The sequence below is a fragment of the Micropterus salmoides genome, unplaced genomic scaffold (assembly GCF_014851395.1).
Source record: "Micropterus salmoides isolate LMB-PRFRI ecotype aquatic unplaced genomic scaffold, ASM1485139v1 Ms_hic_scaffold_8, whole genome shotgun sequence".
Classification (NCBI taxonomy): domain Eukaryota; kingdom Metazoa; phylum Chordata; class Actinopteri; order Centrarchiformes; family Centrarchidae; genus Micropterus; species Micropterus salmoides.
The window spans coordinates 27,110,712-27,132,547 of record NW_024044570.1 but is presented as its reverse complement, the minus strand read 5'-3'; the positions used below and the strand labels follow the sequence as shown (position 1 = coordinate 27,132,547).

General features: G+C 41.8%; 1 protein-coding gene across 6 annotated transcripts in view; it reads left to right on the top strand.

Moving 5' to 3' along the window:
• The window catches only part of tspan9a (tetraspanin 9a), a 177,794-nt gene that overhangs the window by 142,667 nt on the left and 13,291 nt on the right, over positions 1-21,836 (top strand). For all 6 annotated transcript variants that reach the window (XM_038707024.1, XM_038707023.1, XM_038707022.1 and 3 more), the window contains 2 exons: positions 12,767-12,958; positions 15,582-15,656. In XM_038707024.1, coding sequence (XP_038562952.1) covers positions 12,767-12,958; positions 15,582-15,656 — 267 coding nt within the window. The remainder of the gene's footprint in view (positions 1-12,766; positions 12,959-15,581; positions 15,657-21,836) is intronic.

Here is a 21,836-nt window from a genome sequence, read left to right as displayed (position 1 = left end):
GTGGAGAGTAAGCAGGTTAGCTGCCCTGCTACTACATGCGAGGTAAGAGTTAAATGTGACCTCTCCCGCAATTCTCCTGTGTGAACCCTTACCCACTGCATACTCCTTCCTTGACACCAGAGAGTGGGAGGGCGGGTAGAGGTTGAGAGAGCATGAGAAATACAGTAGTGGTTTAGCCCTGTTCAAGGTTCAGTTTGTAAAAAGATTACATTGATAATCCAATGAAAAGACTCACCAATAGAACTTCCAGATTTATATTAGCTTAACATTTTTTGTTGGTGTTTGATTTTTTTCTCCCTCATACACAGGCAGGGAATTGCGGAAGATACAGTGGTGACATTTGTAAAGGATTTGTACCTCGTTGTGTTACTCTGTAATTAGTTTTTTTGGGATCCAGTAGAGTTTTTTCTGCCTGTTTAAAATCCCCTGTTTGCCTGCAAGAGTTTGCCCACATGAAAGCCGCTCAGCCTCCTTCTCAAATACATCATCACAACATTTTGAAGCTGAGTAAACAAAATCATCTTATCTAATTTCATCTAATCTCGTGACATCTTATCTAGGGGAAAAAAACCTTGGATTGAATAATCATCTTCCAAATAGTAAATCAAAAGTGAATTTCCCCTGCTTTAGAGTTTGTGCTGTAAATACAGAAAAGTGAATTTGGCCAACAAAATTAGGATGCCAGCACTTGCACTTTATAGAGAATCTTATTTGAAGACTTTGATGTTAAAAAGGCGTCGTCCCACTTTTGGCTTTGAGCCTTTTGGCTGCCTTGATTTTAAATAGTTTTGCTTTAAAGTGAATCTGTGATCATGTGGGTTATTGTAAACAAGGTGTTTGTGTACAGTTCCAATGACTGAAAACGGAAAAGTCTCTTAGGATTACCATTACTGTATTTCATTCTTGAGGACCCTAGACAAAATGTTACACTCCTCCAGTGTGACTCATGCTTTGGCTCGAGACCAAGCTGACAGCCAGTGTGACGGCGTGGGGATCACGTACAGAAATTACACACAATATTCTGTTGAAACTAATCCCCCTGTTAGCTTTGTCTTTGAACTCGTGTCTGATGACAGACTGGCCTCCACTACAGGCGCTAAAATTCTTCAAGTTATTACTGGAGGTCACTGGTGGCAAAAAAAGTGAAATAAACACACATGCAAACAGCACATAGGGGCACACGGGTGTCTTTAAGCTGTACAATTAAATTTTTTTATTTAATAATTAAATGTATTCATTACATATTTTGTGCCACGATTTTAACAATTTGCTCTGCATATACTCTGCATTGACTGAGTCCATGATTTTAATGAAGTTATTTAGATTTATTTTCGAAGTGCAGCTAAACTTTACAACGTTTCTTGCACATACTTTTGTAACTCATTCAGACACTTTACTCAAAGCGTGGCCATGCATTAACAAAGTGAACTGTGCTGCTTTTGTTGAATAGAAATGTCTAATCTAATATAGTGGTCCAAGGACAATGATAAAGGCAGAGCACATATTTTTGTTTTTTTTAAATCCACCAGAAGTTTATGTTTTATTTGCACATTTTAAAAAAGAAAGGTCAAACATAGATCGATCGGTCAATAGAAGTAAAATAGAGAGGTAGAAACCTTGTGCTAGCAGTGGATAGGAATTCTAGAGATTAAGCCAAAAACTGAATGGTTCAATGAAATTGTATAAAACAACTGTTAAAATAAGAAATCAGGACTATAAAAGAGGATGATATAAGTTGCCATTAAAATGAATAACTCTAGTGCTTTCCATGTACATATTAACTGTCCCTACAGCCATCCATAGATAAGTATGATAAAGACTGTGTGACTAGAGAGAGTGACTGTAGTTGTGCATACTGAGGCTGGGCCGTGTAAAAAATAAAAAATAAAATAAAAAACACCAACTGAAACAACAGAAACGAGCAAGAGTTCTCGTATTGCTCCAGCGTGAAACTGGCTCCTCATCTTTCATAAACCTATTGGGGTATAATACTGTATATATGATGTTGAAAGGGTTACTATGACAAGCTCAAGGCAAGTTCATAGACTACATAATATTATCTTCATGACAGATCTAATGAATATTGAATTCCAATACTGTTCTCTGAGCAGGCATTGATCCATTATGTTCCTTTTCAGTCCAAGTTTCACGTTTCAAGTTAGTTACCCTTAAAACAAGAACACTGTTGTTTCTGAAGAGCAGTAATGCTGTTTAACCTTATTTTGTTGATGCTTACAATCACATATCTTAAATGACCAACTCAGCATTTACACAAGGTAGGAAGTGGAGTTGTGGGAGTTGATGTGGGTTGATGTCCAGGGGAGGTCACACATGGAGTCGTATTACAGGACCATCAATACAACGTTATAGCCTGAATGAAGCCTCATTTATCTTCCCTCTCTTTGCTTTACCTTTATCTCCTCGTCTCTTTCTCTTACACCCCGAGGTGGGTTACAGTGAATAGAACAGCTAGGATTATAACGTTAATACAGGGATTGATGCCCTACTATTATTTAGTGATATGTCTTTTTGTGCGGTCCAGTGCATTGAGATGAAGGGCTGATGGGGAATCAGGGGTTGGTTGACCAGAAAAGAGTAGTTACACAGTCCATTTCCCTGCTGTGCTAATTAGCATGTCAACTGTAAGGGCGCCTCCAATGAGCCATTTAGGGGTGAGGAGAGGAGAGGAACAGGAGCAGAGCTAGTCAAGGAAGCTTTTCTGTGCCATCCAACTGCCACTAAAATCTGACCTTTACAACATTCAAAAGGGGGAGGCTGCATTTATTAGCGGCGTGTGTTTGGTGGCTGGTGGGGTTGTCATGATGTGCTCAGGCCTCAGTCTACCTTGGTTTGTGTGAGTATTGAGTGGAAACTTTCAGAAAGATGCTACTACTCTCAAGTGCTGACTGAAGGTCATTTCTTTAGGGAGCCCTCGGTGAAAAGTTTCATATCATCACAGAGCCCAAGATGCACACAACATCTCCAGACTCTCACCCTGTCATCCCACTTGAGCTGTTTTTGAATGAATAAAAAGAAACAATGAGATTCAGAGAGAGAGGAGAGGTATATAGGGAGATAGCTCCTGCAACAACCACAGGGAACGCTGATTAGTTAGCTTCACATGGTGGCAATAAAATGTAATTTGAGGCACATTAAGAGTTAGAAGTTCAAGTTTTTTCCTACAGATAAGTATTTCAAGAATGTCCTTTTTGTTAATACTACAGCTGTCAGGGCTTAATCTTATTGCCTCTCAGCCTAAATCAAGAGTAGGTTTTCATAATGATGGATGAGCAGAGATTTTTGGCCTTTAGACAAGACTCAGGTGCGGAGTCTGCCATGCCAGAGGTGAAATAGAATCGCTTCCCTCCCTCGTCCCCTCTTGGTGAGGAGCAGATGCAGACGGAGTGTCATCGACATTCAAACAATGCCCACAGACACACTGCGCCTCCATGAATACAGATTGGCTCTCTGTAGTGGTTAATGTAAGGTCCTGTTTTCACTACGCATTCTCACACACTCTTAAGTTTATTGAAGTCAGTTGTGGAACACATACACTGAATATGGTTAATGTTTCAGGGTTTTTGGCGCTGCAAACTCTGTTCTGCAGAATTCCCTTATTCCAGCAGGTCTGCAGATATTCCCAGTATGTCATAATACATACACAATGAATTATGGCATGAATTATAGGATGCACTGCAACATGCTCAGGAAGGAATGAGTAGAAAAAGAATTGTTCTCTACAACATGAATAGAAGTAAGAGGGAGGCAAATAAGATATAAGGGGATGGGGTACAGGGCCAATAATAAAAGCAGTGGCACACTATCATGGCAACTGTATCCCTTGTACTATACTATAGGTGTAGCAACCCCCCTACAATATCTTCACTTAGCTATGTCTTTAAAAGTGTGGTGAATAATTCACTATATTAAGAGAGAGGGGTATTAAAAAGCCCTTTATACAGTAAGTGCAGGGAACAGTAATTTACCCTGTGGCATGGCATGCAGAGTGACTATTGATTATATGTCTTTCAATCTGAATATCCTCTTTCCTCGCAAGGCATCCGGCTGGTGCTCTGGTTTTCACTTAAGCTGATGTGCATATTTTGCGTCTTCAGCTTCCCTCTGTCCCTCCAGGGATGGATAATGCCTTGCATTGCATAACAGGAATGTTTCCATTCACAGTAGCGCTGCTCCAGGAATAAACATATGCTTAGATGTTCACAATTTTACTCTTATGCATTTGTTGAAAATTAGTTCCACCCTTCCGCAAACCATCTGAAAGCACAAATACTGAAAGGACACTGCACACAGCTACAGAGTTAGGCTTTACTTCTCCACCTCTCATATTTCTTTTGGGCTCCAGCCACCACACCCGTTGGCAAGTAACCCCCCCCCCCCAGTTCATTAGGAGTGTGGGTAAGCCTTCATCACATTGTGGTGAAATGTTAGGCCACGTGCTTGTGCCAGTCTCTCTAATGGATGGTGTGTTCCAGCAGTAGCAGCAGGTCAGATCTTGGTGGGCTGTGGAGTGCTCAGACCATCCCTGCAGCAAGGCTACGTGTCCATTCCATGCTTTTTCCAAGTGAAATGAGATAATAAACCACCATATACACAGACATCTGCGTGCACACACAAACGCACAGGCACACTAGCACATGCACATTTAGTATCACCTTTCTCCCCTAACAGTTCACAGTGAACACAGCAGCCTCTCTGTTTTTGCACAAGGTCAGGCAGAGTGACCCCGTAGATAAAATCATAACAAGTTATTCGCTCATTTCCAGGGAGAAATCCCAAGGCTGCTTTTCACCTCATTTTACGCCGGCAATTGTCAGACACTTGAGATACATTTGTAACAACATGATTTTCTCTTTTGGCAATCTCAAACATGGCCAGTCAAAGTCACCTCAGTTCATCCCACAAAGTCCAGGTGCCTATTAAGAAAAATAAATGATGTTGCAGTTGTTGATGAAGTTGGTGGAGGTTATTGTTTTGTTTGTGGTTTTCTGAAATGGGGACACAACTGGAGAGATGTGGGTGCATTAAGCAAATGGACAGCTCTGTTTGTGAACTCTCTGTAGCAGATGCCCCCCATAGAAGTCCATTTGGCTGATGACCACAGCAGTGATGTGATACTGCGAGGGTCAAAGAGTAGCAGAGAAATGTGCAGAGTGTAACACTCTGGCTTTCTCTTTTACTTACAGCACACTATAACTGCCATATAGTGCATTAGGGATTTCCCATTTCCTTGAGCCCTTTGGTCCTCTGCTCCAGGTACTATGCGGGAAACAGGTCAAGTGTCCAACCTGTCTAATACACAAGTCCCGGCCATGCTCTACCTCTGCTGAGCCAGCACACTCATTAAGCCATTCAACTAGTGCAAGTCAATGGGAGACTGTCCAACCGTCTGCCTGCCTCTGAGGATTTTCAGCATGGCTGCACTGGCAGGCTGGAGTGAGATATTTATATGAGACAAATGTTTGTGTGCCTCTGCAGGCAAGGCAGTTTATGTGGAGGAAAACAAGCACTCATAAAAGAGCACTGCCTTCACATAAATAGATATTTATTTTCCTTAGCGCGTTGACTTTATTTTACACAAATGCCTCATAAGATATCTTCATAAGCACCTTTGATGTCAACAGTAAGCAGAAATATTCACATTTAATTAGAGCCTTGTGGAGGAACGTCTCCCTCTGTTATCAGCTCCGTTTATGTATTTATATCTCATTGTCCTCTTTAGAACATCACTGGGATTTTCATGGTCATGCATCTCTTTAAAGGACAGTGGGTTTCTAAGCATTGGTTGTGAGCTGACTAGGAAAAGATAGGGCAGCTGCCATATCCCTGCAGCCATCCTGAGTCCGCAGCATGAAGAAGTAAAGGAGCTTTGCTCTCCTGTGGCAGTGTTTGTCTGTATTTGGACCAAGGTTTTGGTCTTTGGCTCTGTGCTTTCCACTCTGCGCTTGGCTTGCTGGACCCATTTCCCTGTGCATCCCTATGAGTCTTCATCCTCAGTCTCACTCCATCTGAGTGACTTTGGCAAGCAGAGTTTCCTCGCTCTCTGGCTCCAATCATGGGATGACTTTCCCCTTTCCTGGTGCTCTCCTACTTGTTCCCTATGCATAATTGAAATGCCTGTGGGTTCATAGGCTGATAGAAGAGTCTTGTTGGGACGGTGGAGATCTAACAGCTGAATTAGTCAGGGATGTCTAATAGCGTTCCTTCTGCCATTGTCCTGTCTTTCTTTCTTTTTGTGGCTTGTCCTCCAAGGGTAAAGGTTGTTGTCAGGTATGAAAGAGTGTGGATGCGTCAGCGCAGACAGCAGGGATAGCTCTGGACAGGCAGAGAAAGGCTTGTCTGTCTTTAATCCTTCCTGGTGCAATTGATTTAAAGTCACTTTGTGGTGAATAGGCCTTTCAGCTCTTCTTGGGGGAGAGAGAGATAGAGAGGGAGGGAGACCTGGTGAGCTCTGCATCATTGATGGGTGCATCGCTGAAGACCCATAAACAGGGTTGTCAAGGCTCCCTCTTCAAAGTGCCAGTTAAGGCATCCGAATAGAACCACCACAGAATTGCACCATTCTGGACGCTTGACTAAGCATGTGATGGATGGTGGGACCATATGAGCACAGAATTGAAAAGACATATCTTTTTGTCTGTGTCATGTTTAGCGTACCCGGACAATTGCTGAAAGTCAATTGAGTCTGTAGATAGTATGTACTTGACCTCATAAAAGCTCATTTGTCCCCAGATTAAAGTGTACATCTTCATCGAAAGCAGCATGCTGTGTTATCAGTCAGTCAGCGTGGTTTTCTAAGTAATCCCTCGCATTGTGTGAATCTGCCAGGACTCCACTGGGTGAATGAAACTTTAACCAGGCAGATATTCCTTGTTAATCTTACACTCCGCATCTGTCCCGGCCCTTTGAAATTATGCGGTGTTTATTCTGAGCCTGAAAGCACTGTTTCCCTCAGCCACCATCACAGACCCTGTGAATAATTTACTTGTTATACAACTCACATTGGCTATACACGATTCACAGGGGAATGACTAGCTTGCCCCTAGGAAGCCTGAGGAGACAGGGGTGGGGAGTTTTACTGGAAAGCTGCATATTGCCTTCAGCTTAGCTACCGTCATGGGGATAAATATTGTGCAAAGGGATGTAGTGAAACACACGGGCCTTAACAATGGAAGGGTTAGGGACTCATTCCCTATTATAACCACCTATGCATGACTGAAAAATTTCCATCTCGACGAGTGTTTTTATCCATAAATTAATGTCTTAAAGCACTGCCACAAGTGATGTCTGGGTATTTTGTTTTGTTGCATGTTTTACATAGGAAAAGCAAGATAATCAATAGGAATACTCTCTAAAAACCTGTATTTTACCACCTTGAAGACTTGAAAAGTGGTTCTGAAAAGTTTGCTTTCGCCTTCAGTTAAAAAAATGTCCATAGAAACTTAAACCACAACTGATGCATAATCCACTTCTCTGTTGTCCGTCACTTAGATATTTTTGCCAAGGCTTAACGCAGAGCCTCTGTTTCTTCCACTCACGTGGTTAGCCAACAACCAAGGTAAGCTTACCATGCTAACAACAAAGGACAGCTGTGTGTTTAGCTGAGTTTTGAAGTATTTGTAACATACGTCTCATAAAAATGGCCAGTAACTGTTAGGTGGCTTATTCAGATGAAGATATTTTTTCATTATAGAAATTCTTGTACTTGAATCCAACAAAAATTGTTTTGGTCAGTAGTCAAAGTATGGTTGCTGCTATTGACATATATACTGTATATATATATGGACATATTGGCCAATAATGATAAAGGAACTAAAACAACAAGGTTTCTTAAGACTAATGTGAAAAATAATATAGCCCTACAGTTCTTCTGTGTCACCTGGGCTTTTGTTTTGTTTGCTCAAATGTGGCCGCCATGGAGGATAAAGGAAGTAAAAGTACTTATTTATCAGGAAGATATCTTTAAAAGAACAACCTTTTCTGACAGGCACACACAAACACCCTCTCTGGAGAGTCTACTCTTAAAACGACTCCTTTTTCTTTCACAGCATGCCTCAAAGAAGACCTTTCCCACTTGCTGGGTAGAAAATACAAATAGCCTGTCTTTACTTTTAGGCTTTTTCTTTTGCTCCTATTTGATGTTTACTGTTGCTTTATTATGGTTGATGTTCAGTGATTCTGTTCCTCGCACAGTTGGCAAGCCATTTTGTGCTTATATAGTAACGTGAATCACAGGCTTCCAGGTTCACATGGCGAGAAATGAAAAATCTTCTTTTATCTGAGATGAATATCTTCTGTCTTCATTTTAGGGCAAAATCAATGCTGGGATAAAGCAGAGATTTTGTGTGCCGCAAGACAAAAAAACATTTTTTCCCAATAAAAAGAAAAGAGTTGCAGTTAAGGGCAGAGGGGATCGTATAGTGATGAAGTTGCTCATTCCTCAAGCAGTGCAGACATGTTGACTTTTTCCCCAATTTTATGGGTTACTCTGCTGTAATGGTAGACGTGCTTTACTAATTACTTAAACAAAATGTTAGATTTCAGTATAGCACAGTCTACAGAAGATTGTTATTTGTGTTTCTTTGTTGACCAATTATTTACTCTCAGCTGTAAAGTCTTTAGTAAACTGAAGTAAGAGGCTTAAGAATGCATCACAGCCATTCAAACATGCACACACACACGCTTAAACTTTACAAACAGGACCACTAAGCCCATGTGATGAGAGAAGCCACAGAAGACAGCAATATTTTGACAAAAAGCTGTCATTCTTTACAACAGGGTGTGACCTTTGTGTGTGAAAAACACACACAATCATACACACACTCTCAGACCCCCTTCCTCTGGGGGAGATTGAAGTTGGGGTCTTGTGTCGGGGTGGACCCGTGTTACTGAGCCAGTTACCTCAGCAACTGATAATTCTCTGAGCCAGCCTCTCGGATGAAGGGTCAGCCTCTATTTTCTTCTTCTTCTCTCACTCTAAGATCAATCTCTCTTTCTCATACACACATTTCACGTGTGTGTCCAATCTTTCTGGCTTTAATGCTTTCCATTCCTCTTTCACACAACTTGTGGTTGACCCCGTTCACCTCTCCTTCCTGTTTGGAAAGTTGCCTCACAGTTTCTTCACACAGTATTATTGCAATTATTTTCACCCTGAGCTTGTTACAGGGCCGCAAACAGCAGGGCCTCATTCATACAGCTAGATAGAGTCATATCTCATGTCCTCCAATTTCCTACTCCAGAAAGTTAATGTTGCTCTATTCCGCTCCTCTCTACTGGGCGCCTTTTGTCACTTCTTCCACAAATGACATTTAGACACCGGACTGCATTCTGTCTTGCGGTGGAGGTGCTCTCAAAATACCGCCTAACACGTATGAAAAGGTCACATATTCTCTCGGTCTGGTCTTACTCTTTTTCATTGATTTTCTTAAAAAACGATTCAGGAGTAACCACCCTCAAACTCAATTCAAAGCAAGTTTTGTGATCCAGACTGCAAAGAAGTTTTCATTATCACGGCTGAAAGATATGCTCCTATCATCCTCAAATATGAAAGTAAGTGATAAATTGGAAGGAAGCATCTCTGTGCTGCATGTATGCATGGGAACATCAACCAGACAAAACAGAACATCAACAAGACAAAACAGCCAAGTTGTTTTGACAGTGTTTTCCTGTAACTAAACCATAAATACATATTTGACAAGCTAGAATGCTAAAAGACTCGATCCCTCACTGAAGCTTGTTAAAATTGAAATAGTAGTGGACCTGGCAAGCTGTCATGTGCCGTGCCCTGTAAAGTTACATGCATAGATCGTGAAAGCAGAGTAGCAGCCCAAAGCATCCATGCTGGTTGTCTTTTTCTCCACAGATAATTGGTGTAGTCAAGTTGCATAGACAAATAATCTTACATACACGTTGGTATGGTTAGTAGTACTGTGGAACAATTTTAATGAGTGACTAGCAGATCATACATAAAGTGTAAAAACTGGTCTTAGTTTCGAAGTCATTTCATCAGTCGGTGTATCAACTTACATCACTCAGACCTAAAGCGAGATGAAACCTTATTTTATAAACTTTTATTTTTGTATTTCTATCTCCCTAGAAAATATGGTAATATGCCAATTTATTCCTCCAACCCAAATGTTAATCATAACGCTCAGCATCTTCTGCTCTGATTGATGCAACAACAATGACTTCTTTAATAGTAAGCCCTCAACATGACTGTTTACAAGCCTCTCCAGTATTTAGGGATTCCTTGATCCTTCCCCGCAGATGGGATATCAAAGCATGACTGTCCCACAATTAAAAGTACATAAGGAGCTCAGCTGAGAGGCTCAAGGTCAAGCTGAGACACACACACCAAGGTCAGATAACCAAAGAGATCAGAGCTTAAACTGGAGGTATTTCCTGTGGCACCGATACAGAGGTCTGATGACTGCACGCTGTTGTTGTTGTAGTAGTAGTAGTAGTGGTAGAAGAAGCAAGGCAGAGATTAGACTCCTGGTAGGCTCAGATCAGACAGATTGAGTAGGGGCTGGGTGGTTTCACAGTCACTTAAGAGAATGACACACTTGGACAAGCTCCCTTCACTGGGCATTAAACACAATTAAGAGAAGGTCCTGTATCCCTCTCCACCTGGACTCTTAAACCTCCTGGTGCTCCCCTCGCTAGCTTTAAATCCACTCTATCTAGCTGGCCTCTTAAACTTACTATTCCTCCTGCTGCCCCCTGGAACCCTTCCTCACGCTCTAAATAATCTGGCCTTCTGAAGAGTGTCAGCTGTGATGCCGTATATTAGCCACTCTGCATAGGGACATGACCTTTACCAGCATTTTCAATTGACTTTTCATTGTCCCGTTTTTAATCAGGCAAGCATAAAGGGCCAGCGGGTGCCTCCCAGCGTATACAGTTGCCTCTGAATTATTTATACAATAGATGATTGAAAGTCTTTGGAGCACCAATGCGCCGCTCTCTCTCTCACGCTCTCAGGAGTGGTCTTACTCAGACCACTCGTTCATTCCTGGTGAGAAATCCAGTGTGACTTTACTGTCATCCATATGTGACAACAACTCTCACAGTCTGCTGGACGGGCTCTGTTCGCAGCCCCCCCTTGCCTTCAACCTCAACCTTGGTGGCAGAGTCTGTTCGTTAGAGCAGCTACTCCAATCTTTAACAAAATCACACACCGTGAGCAGCGCAACCAGTCAGTGCAGAAATTTCAGCACTCTCAACAGGGCTTTTATCTACCCTGAGTCATTTACGTACAGTCCTGATTCTTTCTCTCTGTGTCCTCACTTTTGATTGCATCTAGTAATTTCGTAGTCCTCAGGAGAGCATGTGTATCATCCATCCACCTGAGTGTGCTGTTGTAAATGTACTGAAGCACTCGGTCACTTGGTGGTGAGCCTGCACAAAGTCAAACCTCACTGCTCAAAGGTCACAGGTTAATGAGAGAGGGTTGCCAGAACTCAGTTTATGTATCTACAGATCTTATATACTCATTAGATCCGAGGCATCTCTCACCACCTCATCAGGCTTGCATTTGAAACCCCAAAATTTATCTTACACCTTATCACCTAACATCTCTAATTGCCACAGACCTGTGCCATTTGTTCAACTGAAGCTACACTTGTTTGTTGTGAAAGTGCTGCAGCACATTTGCAGGTTTATTATCTGTTGAGCTTTTTGTCAGTTAAACTTTGTCAGACCAAGAAAATTTGCCAAGAAAATTTGCATTATGTATTCATCATTTTATTCTGAAAGAGAAAAGGGAAGCAGTTTATTCATAATCCCTACCTGATGACTGTGTGCGTACATTTACATGAATGTGTGCCTCGGTGTGTGTTGCTGACAGGCATTAAAGTGTTCTGGAGCAGCAGTGCGAAGATGAGAAAGGAAGAGTGTGAATAGAAGGGTGGAAGGGGTGTGATGATTTACCATGGTGCCTTTCCATATTTTAACTCATTTGAGATGTTTTTTGTAATTCATGGTAAGATTGCCCTGGGTATTTTATTCTATTGGATGCAGGCAGTATGTCACCACTTACCTCCTGGCATATATTTCACCAAGTGGTGGGCATGTTCATCTCCCCAACACATCAGCAAGGTGTGACACTCCACCCCGCCAATCAAACCCTTCCATAAACACCTTCTTGCATTAATGGACTCAGGTTTCAGACCTCACACACATCGGGTGGAGGGGTGGGGTGTTGGCAGGGTGGCAGAGAGGAATTAGGGAATTGCTCCCTCTAGGTGAAGTTCAAGTCTACTGCCGGTGGTTTTGGAGAGCTTGGAAGTTTTTGTTATAGGGGGTGGCAGTAATTACATCTCTGTTTGTTCTGGATTTAACATAATCAGCTCAAACATGCAAAACCAGCGCGGCCCAAGTCCAATTTTTGCTCTAATCTCTTGCAGAGCTGTTAGTGGCTTATCATAGTTGTAATTGGTGTAAACCCTCTTGTTTTTTGAACAGTGTTGGGTGATGGATGACTGTGTGGGCAATTCCCTGGGCAACGGGAGGGAAATTGAGCCTGTTACACAGGGCTTTTTTAGCTGGGATTTCTGTTCATTTAGAGCTAACCTAACTCTGTAGATTACTATATTGTTCTGAACGTCTGTCATCATGAGCAAAATCTGCCAGGGGAGAGCTGATAATGAGCTTGGTTGTCAATAGTGTCTAACCCTGAAAAGTGATTCATCTGCTACTTGTTTTCTCATCTCACCTGTCATCTGTCTTATCTCTTGCCTTTCAGTTATGTGGCTGCGGGCTGCTCGGCGTGGGCATCTGGCTCTCTGTGTCCCAGGGCAGCTTCGCCACCTTCTCGCCCTCATTCCCCTCACTGTCGGCTGCCAACATGGTCATTGCCATCGGCGCCATCGTCATGGTAACAGGCTTTCTCGGTTGCCTGGGCGCCATCAAGGAGAACAAGTGCCTGCTTCTGAGCGTGAGTTAAATCTACATACCTAGGCTGACGATGTCTCCTACTTTGGATATTTTTTCTCACATTCCCTCATATCATCCATGCAAATATTGACAGAAATGTCTTGTGGAGACAGCTTCTCACATATGTTCCCATACACCTACACACACTGGCCAAAGGCCAGCAAGAACTAAGCAGCATATTTGGATTTGTGTTCCAGCCGGAATCTAAGCGGCGGTAGACGGGTGACAGGATGAGTTCAGTCTGCATTGTATCAAACCTCAGGGGCTCGCAGAGGAAAATTAGCACTGAGCAGTGGGATTCTCCCTTCCTACAAATTAACACCAACGCATTTGTGTCATTTCCATGGCTTTGGTCACAGCCCTGTGAAAGAGTTGTCAATCAATAGACCTTTTGTGCCACCAACATGGTTGAATTACTGTGCATGCACTGAAGGCACTTGATATTTCTGTGCTTAATAATTGAAAAATGTTCTATTATTCATTAGGAAGACTCCTCTTTCTTTACGTTGCAATGTTTTACCCAAGTAGTACAAGTGTTTCATCTTAAGCAAGCTAATTACAAAAGTTCACCCAGGTGAATGAGGTTTGTGCGGAACTTTCATGTATAGAAACTTTAAATGAGGAGAGCAGTTGGGGCTCTGGGTACTTAACATCAACAAACAGCTCTATCCCTTGAAGCTCTTGCGTCAGTCAAAAGCCCCACCAAATCCTCAGTGTTCGACATGGCTTCCTTCACCTGACTAACAACTGTGAAGTAAAAAGAGGAAGAGAGTGGAGTGCAGGGAAGAGGGAGGTGGAGGGGGTGAAGAATGCAGCTGGAATGAGAACTTAAGAGACTTAATGGTAAATTCAGCAGTTCTGATGTTTCTCATTAAGTCTCTTGCCACATATTCGTGTGGCAGCGTTTCATATTTGGCCATGATAATTCTGTTTAGTGCGGAACTGTTGGTGCTAGTAGTTGTTGTTGTTGTTTTTTCTTAGCCTGCTTGTCCGGCTCCGCACACCCAGGGGTGGGGGAGCGTGATAACATCAGAGTGGGTTTAGATGTCCCAGAGCAAACGGATCCAAGCGTCTACCTTGACATATTATCTCTGAAGTTACTCTGAGAACAACTCTCTCTGGATTAGAAATATTCAAAGCTTAGACATCCTTTGCAGTACATCTTCAGTGTCTCTTTTTTGCTGCCAAAAGCTGTTTACTGAGACACATTAAATAAAATAAAAAATACAGAAAGAAAGTGGGAGAGAAAACACTGAAATATCCGGCTGAAATGTCAAATCTTTAAAACCAGTGTGAATTACTGGCAAATGAGAGCATACGCCCACAAAGCTGTGTTTGCATATGAATACATATACACACACATTCTCACACAGAGCCATCAGAGCGCCGCTAATTTTGTGTACAGAAGCTGTTCCTTTAACTTTCAGCACTAGGAAAATGTGACAAACTGACTGTGAAGGCACAACAGTGATACGATAAACTGGCAACCCAGATACTCAACCAACAACAAACTGTCTTAACTATTTCATCGGGGCTTTGACACAAATAATAGCCTACCCCTTTCCTCCCAAATGAGTTTGGGATGAATGGGGTTTTCTGAAATCTAGGTTCGCGTGCCAGTTCCCCTGCTGTGCAGAAGAGATTGGTAAATATTGAGCTGAAGGGGAGTAAAGTAGGGAGACGTGAATAGTAGATGAGATGCAAGGCTGTGTTGGAAATTAATATTGGGAGGTATTAAACCTTCTTCCCCTCCTCTCACATTCACAAGCCCTACGGCACATAGATTCTCATTTTTTTTCCTCCATCTGTCCTTACCATCTCCTCCTTCATCTCTCTTTTCCTGTCTTTCCTTTTCCTGTTTTTTTTCGTGTTGTGTTCAGTATGTGCTTCGTGTTATTATTGAGAAATCTGGGTCCCTGTGTATTCTGTATTCATCATTGATTGTAACCTTAAAGGAATTGTTCTACATTTTGCCAAATACACTTATTTGCTTTCTTATGGAGACTTAGACGAGAAGATTGATACCTCTGGCATGTCTGTATGCTGAATAGGAAGCTACAGCCAGTGTGTCAGTTAGCTTAGCTTAGCACAAACACTGAAAACAGGGGGATACAGCTAGCCTGGCTCTGTCCGAAGATAACAAAATCTGCAGCATCTCTAAGGGTCACTAATTAACACGTTATATCCTGTTTGTTTGTTCAAAATCATTTCCTAGAGTCTTGTTGTCACAGTGAGTGAGGTTACCAGGCAACCAGTTGCAATGTCAATCCATCACTTAACCCCCCAATAAACTAAACTAAATTTTAAAAAAACTAGTCATTTAGCGGCTGATCATCTTTCCATGCACACATATAGAATACTCACTCACATTGCATTTGAGTGTGAGTATAAGTCAAAATCACTACAAATCACAGATGCTGAGTGTATTATGAAAAGCATAAAAACTGTCACGTTTGTAATCTACAGTCATGTAAGGGCTGTTTTTTCTGACCTCCTTTAGCGCTCAGAGGAACAATGAGGCAACAGAGGCCCGGTCTCAGATGTTTTCACCAGCATGACAAGGTAGATTTACAATACTGCCAAAGCAATTGTTAAAACAAGGCTCTTCTCCGTCTCTCTGACAGTTCTTCATTGTCCTGCTGATAATTCTCCTGGCAGAGCTGATATTACTCATCCTGTTCTTTGTGTACTCAGATAAGGTAAGCTAATTTTGTTTTCCATGTTATGTCTGAATGTAAAAGCTTCTGTCTGTTATTGTTCCAGTTAACTTGGTAGCATTTTCTTTATGCAGTCTAACGTTTCACAATGTATGCCAAGGCTGTGTGGCATACATTACAGTTTGAATGCCCTAGATTGGGAAAGGGTTACATATTGCACACACACACATGCACACCACACACAACTGCACAAAGCAATGAAACGTGTTAGTGTGGTAAACATATCTATGCTCCAGTTGCTTCCGGGGATCTGAGTTTAGTCTTTTTATATTTGTTTTTTTCATTCTGTCAGTAACCCAGCAGTCAAAGGTTAGGCCACAAAATTAAGCCTAATCCCAACCAGTTGGCTTCCTGTAATTGGTCCCAAGCACATTTCCCATGACCACTGCATGGGCTTAAGTCAGGTGTGGGTCTATGTGGTGACAACAGATGACGATATGTATAGCTCTGGAGATCATTGACATCCATGAACAGATTCTTCTCCATGTTTAATTAAATTGCCCCACAAATATTTCATCCTAAAAATGACAAATGTCTTGTGCAAGAAAAGCAATGAAGTAGTGTTACTTTCATCAGACATAACTAAACGAAATATATTCAACTTTTTTTCCCTGATGAAAATGAGACGAGATGGTGACAATGTCCTTAAACGCTGACTGTGACTATAATAACATGCAGTATTGTTGACAAAGAATGACGAGACTAAAATGGAAAAATAAAAACGTTAATAAAATCTCTCTTTCTTTTGTCAGTATAATGAGGAGACAAAAAAATATTACAGGCCCTCTTCATTTTCACTTAAACAGTTTTCATTCGGTATTCGGTAGCGGTATTTTTTTCTTCCTGTGCTTTGAATGCTGGCCGACTGGGGCAACGGGTGAGGAAAATATTGACAGCTTGCTTTATTGCCATTAATCTCTATATTTCTCTATCATCATGGATCATGCGGAGAGTCAGACTTCATCCAGCCAGAGGGAACTATCACCGACTGTACGCTCCGACACGCTGTGAATGGTTCATGATCGTTCCCTCTGGCTGGATGAATATTACGCATGATCCATGTAGGACTACTACTGCAGCAGGGGGCTCCCTGCAGCGCCACGCAACTTTCTAAATTCTTCCCTCTCACGGAGAAAAGAAAGGTCAGGTCGCAAAATGACTACATATGATAAAAATTATTATTATAATAAGACAAACATACCTGATACTTTAACAGTCAGCCCCAGGCCTACATGCTTGCAGCTATTAATGATTCAGCAGTAAAAACGTGAAGAAAAAAAACCTGATGTGTTTATAAGATTTTTGGAAAAAACGCGACAAACTTGAAGCGGCATATCAAGGCTAATCACTTGGGTATTAGACTAAAATACTTTTGATTTTCTTTTGACTAAAATCAGACTAAAATACCCAGACTTTTAGTCAACTAAAACTTGACTAATAAATTAGTACACAGTGAATTAAATATGAAAAAAATAACATTACATTTAGCTTTTGTCCAAAGCGACTTACAATTGCTATATATGTCAGAGGTCGCACACCTCTGGAACAACAAGGTTAAGTGTGTTGCTCGAGGACACATTGGTAGATGTCTCAGAGTGGGGAGTTGAACCTGGGTCTCTCACACTAAAGGCATGCAACTTATCCACTGCTCCATCCCCACCCCATCAATTAACAGGGGCATCTGACACAGGACTAAGACTACATTTTAAAATGGCTGACAAAATTAACACTACAATGAAGACTTCTATCTGTTTTCAAGGACGTGTTGTTGATAGATCTGTCTATTTATATATTCAAAGTCTCTATGTCACCCGGCCCTCGGGACACCCAGCTAATTCTCCGTCTTTGTTCTGAGGTTATTGCTCAAACTGAGTCTCTCAGGCAGATAAAGAAATTCATTTAGCAGCCAATCCACTCTCAGATTTGGATCAGGTCTCGGAGGCACACCCTGTCGGGAGTAAATATGTCTGCAGCCTTATCTCCAAAATATTACCGGCTTAACTTTGGGGGGGGGGGCGGGGGGGCTCCAAACCCTGATCCCTCCGATGGAATTTTAATAGAGAGCCTCTTGACTTCACAGCAGCGCCTTCCCTTCACCTGTGAAGTCAGGAAGAGATAACCAAGTAGGGCTAAGGATTTCTTAAATGTTCAATCAAATGAGTCGGCATTAGTAAGGGATAGGGTGTGAGTCGGAGAGAACTGTCTCCTTCACACAATTTCCAGTGAATAGGAACCGTTTTTTATGTTCCTCCCATCTTGTGTTTACTCTGGCTTAGACCTAATGGGATGTGAGACCACGATAATGCTGATCGCTACCAAATTTATTTCCCTTTATTGGTCTTCAAATGTCATTGGAAAGCAATGCCATGACAGCAAATTATGTTATTGGAGATGACATTTTCAGACTGCCTTCAAAAAACAATGTCCTGCAAATTTGTGGTGATATTACACAGATAGCATTTTATGATAAAGAATGTCAGGATTCGATTAAAGACAATCGGTGTCCAACCCACTTCAAATGTTTTTTTCTCTCCTCCTGTCTTGCTTCTCTCCAGCGAGATCTAGTATGCCATGTGAGGCTCTCCTCATCCTCTGCTACAGCCTGTGATCAGAGGAATCACTAATTCACTTCTCCTATTTGATCTTCTAATCACAAAGCATTTATTAACAAGTCTGGAAGACATACAGTAGTTGGCAGCTTTAAAATGTGTATCGACAGAGGCCTGCAAAACAGATATTTTAGTCTTTCAAATAGGTCATCTTTAAGTCATGAGTGATGCCTCTGTGATCCTTCCTGGTGACAAGCTGTTGACGAGATGCTTTAATTGTGTCAGTCTCCCTGTCTCCCTTCTTACTCCTGCATTTCCACCCGTTTAATCCTGCTTAAGAGGTAGAGCGCTTTCTTCTTAATGGAGAATTTCTCTCTCTTCTTCCCCACCCCAGCAGTCTTGCCTCCAAGTATAGCTCAGGTATAGCTTATATATAGGTACCTCATAGTCCAGTGGTGTTAAGCTCTATGATTAAATGCCATGTACAGGCTGTAGTATACTATAGGCTGGCCCTGCAGTTAGCAACCAGCTGACTACAGCAGATGGCTGGGCCACAAACCAGATTACAGCCATCCGTCTTTAACGCTGTGGCCTCATTGTGCCTCCGTCGACCCAACATGCCGAGCCGAACACCAGTGAAGGTTTATTAGCTCGGAATCAGGAAGCAGAACCTGGCAAGCAGAGAAGGGAAGCTCTGAAGCATGTGCATGGGATGCAGGGGAAGGAGTAAAAAAGAGGAGGGGAAAGCAGGTGGACGCGGTTGAGAGAAAAAAGGAGGTGAGATATCCTAGGCAGGGAAGGAAAGAAAGATGAATGTGTTAGGGAGGGAAATTGTTAGAGGAGAGATAGAGAACTACATAAAAATAGTCTGAAGAGAGGATCAAAAGAGGAGAGGTGTCACTGTAAAGTTTTAGAGAAAGGCAATGCTGTCATAAAGGAGGAAGGAAAGGTTAGTCACATAAAAGAGGGGAAGGCCGTACAGCATGCCTGATTTATCTTACTAAGCTCAACAACCCAGCAGACACATCTAGTCATGTGTTGCATTTGTATATCGCCAGGATAATGTTCAATTCCTGGCCATGCTTTTTCCACACCATTTACAGAGTGGGTCTTCCCCCTACTCTGTCGAGTGCCCTGGCCTCAGGCTACCCGACACAGGCTTGCAGAGCAACTGAGGGAATTAAGTAGCCTGTTTAATGATGTGCCGTTGAAGACCTCTGGTTGAGATCCTGTTCCTCTCCACATCATTTATATTACTTTTACGGGCAGTTAGCTAACGCACTTGTCCAGAGCTGTGCAATCAGGGCAACAGTAAAATATTGTTAGCTTCGGTTCTTGGGGTGCTACAGAGTGAAAGGATGTAACGATTAGAGCAAGTGTGCCATGGATACATGTGAACCAAGAGTGATTGTGGAACAGAGTATGACAGTTCTGAACACTTTTGAAAGAGGTACCTTGGCTTAGAGTGAATGTAAAAAATTAGATGTGAAAAGGATGCTTTGGGTTGACATGAGTTTATGCTTAATTATGAGGTAACGCTCTTTCAAGGCTGTTGTTCAGCTGACTGGAGTTAAGCCACCAGTTTCTCTGTGATCTGACAATTCAGAAGAAGACAATAAGTCTTTTTTAGTCTAAGTGACACTTTCTTCTTAATTATGTAGCTTTTTAAGACTTCATAGAATGAGTCATATTTAAAGATTGAAGATGAGATGGGGGGAGGAGGGTTCAGTTTTCCTTTGGCATTTGTCTGAAGCCTGCTTTAACTTGACCTACATGTAACCACATTGTTGTCAAATAATCCATACTATTTCATACCAAAACATGTATTTTCCATGTGATTTCACATGGGAACCTATTTTTTCTCCAGTACAGACTGTCGATATGTTGTGTAAGTGTCAGGAACCTGCCTTATATTCTAGGAGGGTAAATGTGTAAGTAAAGGAAGGAGTGTTTAAAGTGGCTACAGTCAGCATTTTTATATTAATTAATTAATTAATTAATTAATGTGTGTGCTGCCCAAAGAGCCAAAATAATTTTGACAACAGGTTTATGTTGAGAGAATTTTCAGTGAGAAGTTGATGTTAGACACTTATTTCTTTGACCAATGCCATGGCTCTGCTTCAGTTATTCATGCCAGGCTCTTGTGTAGCTCCAACAGAAGGTGCCATACTACTGAAATTTGTAAAATTGGACTGCAGAGATGGTGATTCATTTGTAAATAAACACTTTAACATCATATGAAGATTTCAATCACTCAAAGTGATAAATAGCAGTTGGGTAAAAGTGAAGAGACTCACATAATACACTAATTGCTCTTCTATACACCCATCACACCACCTACTGTAAATAAGCAACACATTGTCGTGTCTTGTAAGGAACTTAAACTGCCCTCTGAGACACCAGTTGTTAGTCAGTCATCCTCAGAGGCAAAACTAATGAGAAAGAAATACAAGAGAATCAGCACTGAGGTACAACTCACATACCTCCAAATGTGTTCTTCCCATGGCAGAATGTGTCACCTACGTTGTGCAGATGTGACCTTTGCTGTTTGAACAGGAAAATTGGATTTGAGGTGCATGTTCAACAATGAAACACTGACAAAAAGATCTGCTCTTTCACATTTATAAAAATTGGAGCAGACAGCACGGTCATGGTCACGGTTCTATGAAAATGTGTTAGCAGTGTGGCTCCATGTCTGCACAGTGCCAAGTCCCAGTGTACCTGGTCCCCAAGGGGTTCACACCAGATCTGGGGTCCAATTCTGACAGCAGGAAGTTATTAATGTCTCTGTCCTGGGATCAGAAAAAATAAATGAAAAAAGCATATACCTTTGCATTTTGTAAGTTCAGTACTGGCTGGATGTATTGTGTTATTACAAGTGATAGACAGGTGTTTACAAGACAATCCACCACCCACTGTCTGCTCTCTGCTTTTATGCACAGTGACAGAAAACACACACCAATTTGGGTAGAAAGCGTATTCCTTCCCCCGCCCTGTCAACGTGTATACCTGCACATCTCCCTCTGTTTTCTCCCTTTCTGTGACTCGTGTGTGTTCGCCCTGCTGGCTGCGCTGAACCCTAGATTTCTGTGATGAATGTGCTGTCCTGTATTGCTGAGCATGGACTTGGTCAGCCCAGAGCAAACCACAAGCTTATCTATTTAATGAGAAGTATGAGCCATGTGTCAGGGTTTTGTCAATATTCCACACTGGAGGTATTGCATTAATGCCCAGTAGCAACTTTCAGAGAAAACTTACCAGGAGTGAGATGTTGCCAAAGTATGATATTGGACTGTTATTTGTGAACAATTTCCAGAACCAGCAACATTCAAGAAGTTATTTTTCCTTTTCAGAAAAAATAGGCTAAAGCAACAAAGATGTGTTTGTATCTGCTCCTTTTGCAAGGGGAAAATGGGGCAGAGTGTTGCATGATCAAATCCCTGTTTGTTCTGCAGCCATTTGTCTGCATATCGTTAGCGGTAAGTCTTGATCATTAAGTTTCATTTCACGCAGTTACAAAGACTTCCACACATGAAATGGAAGATGTACAGAGACCCAGAGAATGATTTTTATTGTAGTAGGGGGGCCCCTTGTCTCTAGTGACTGTGTTAGT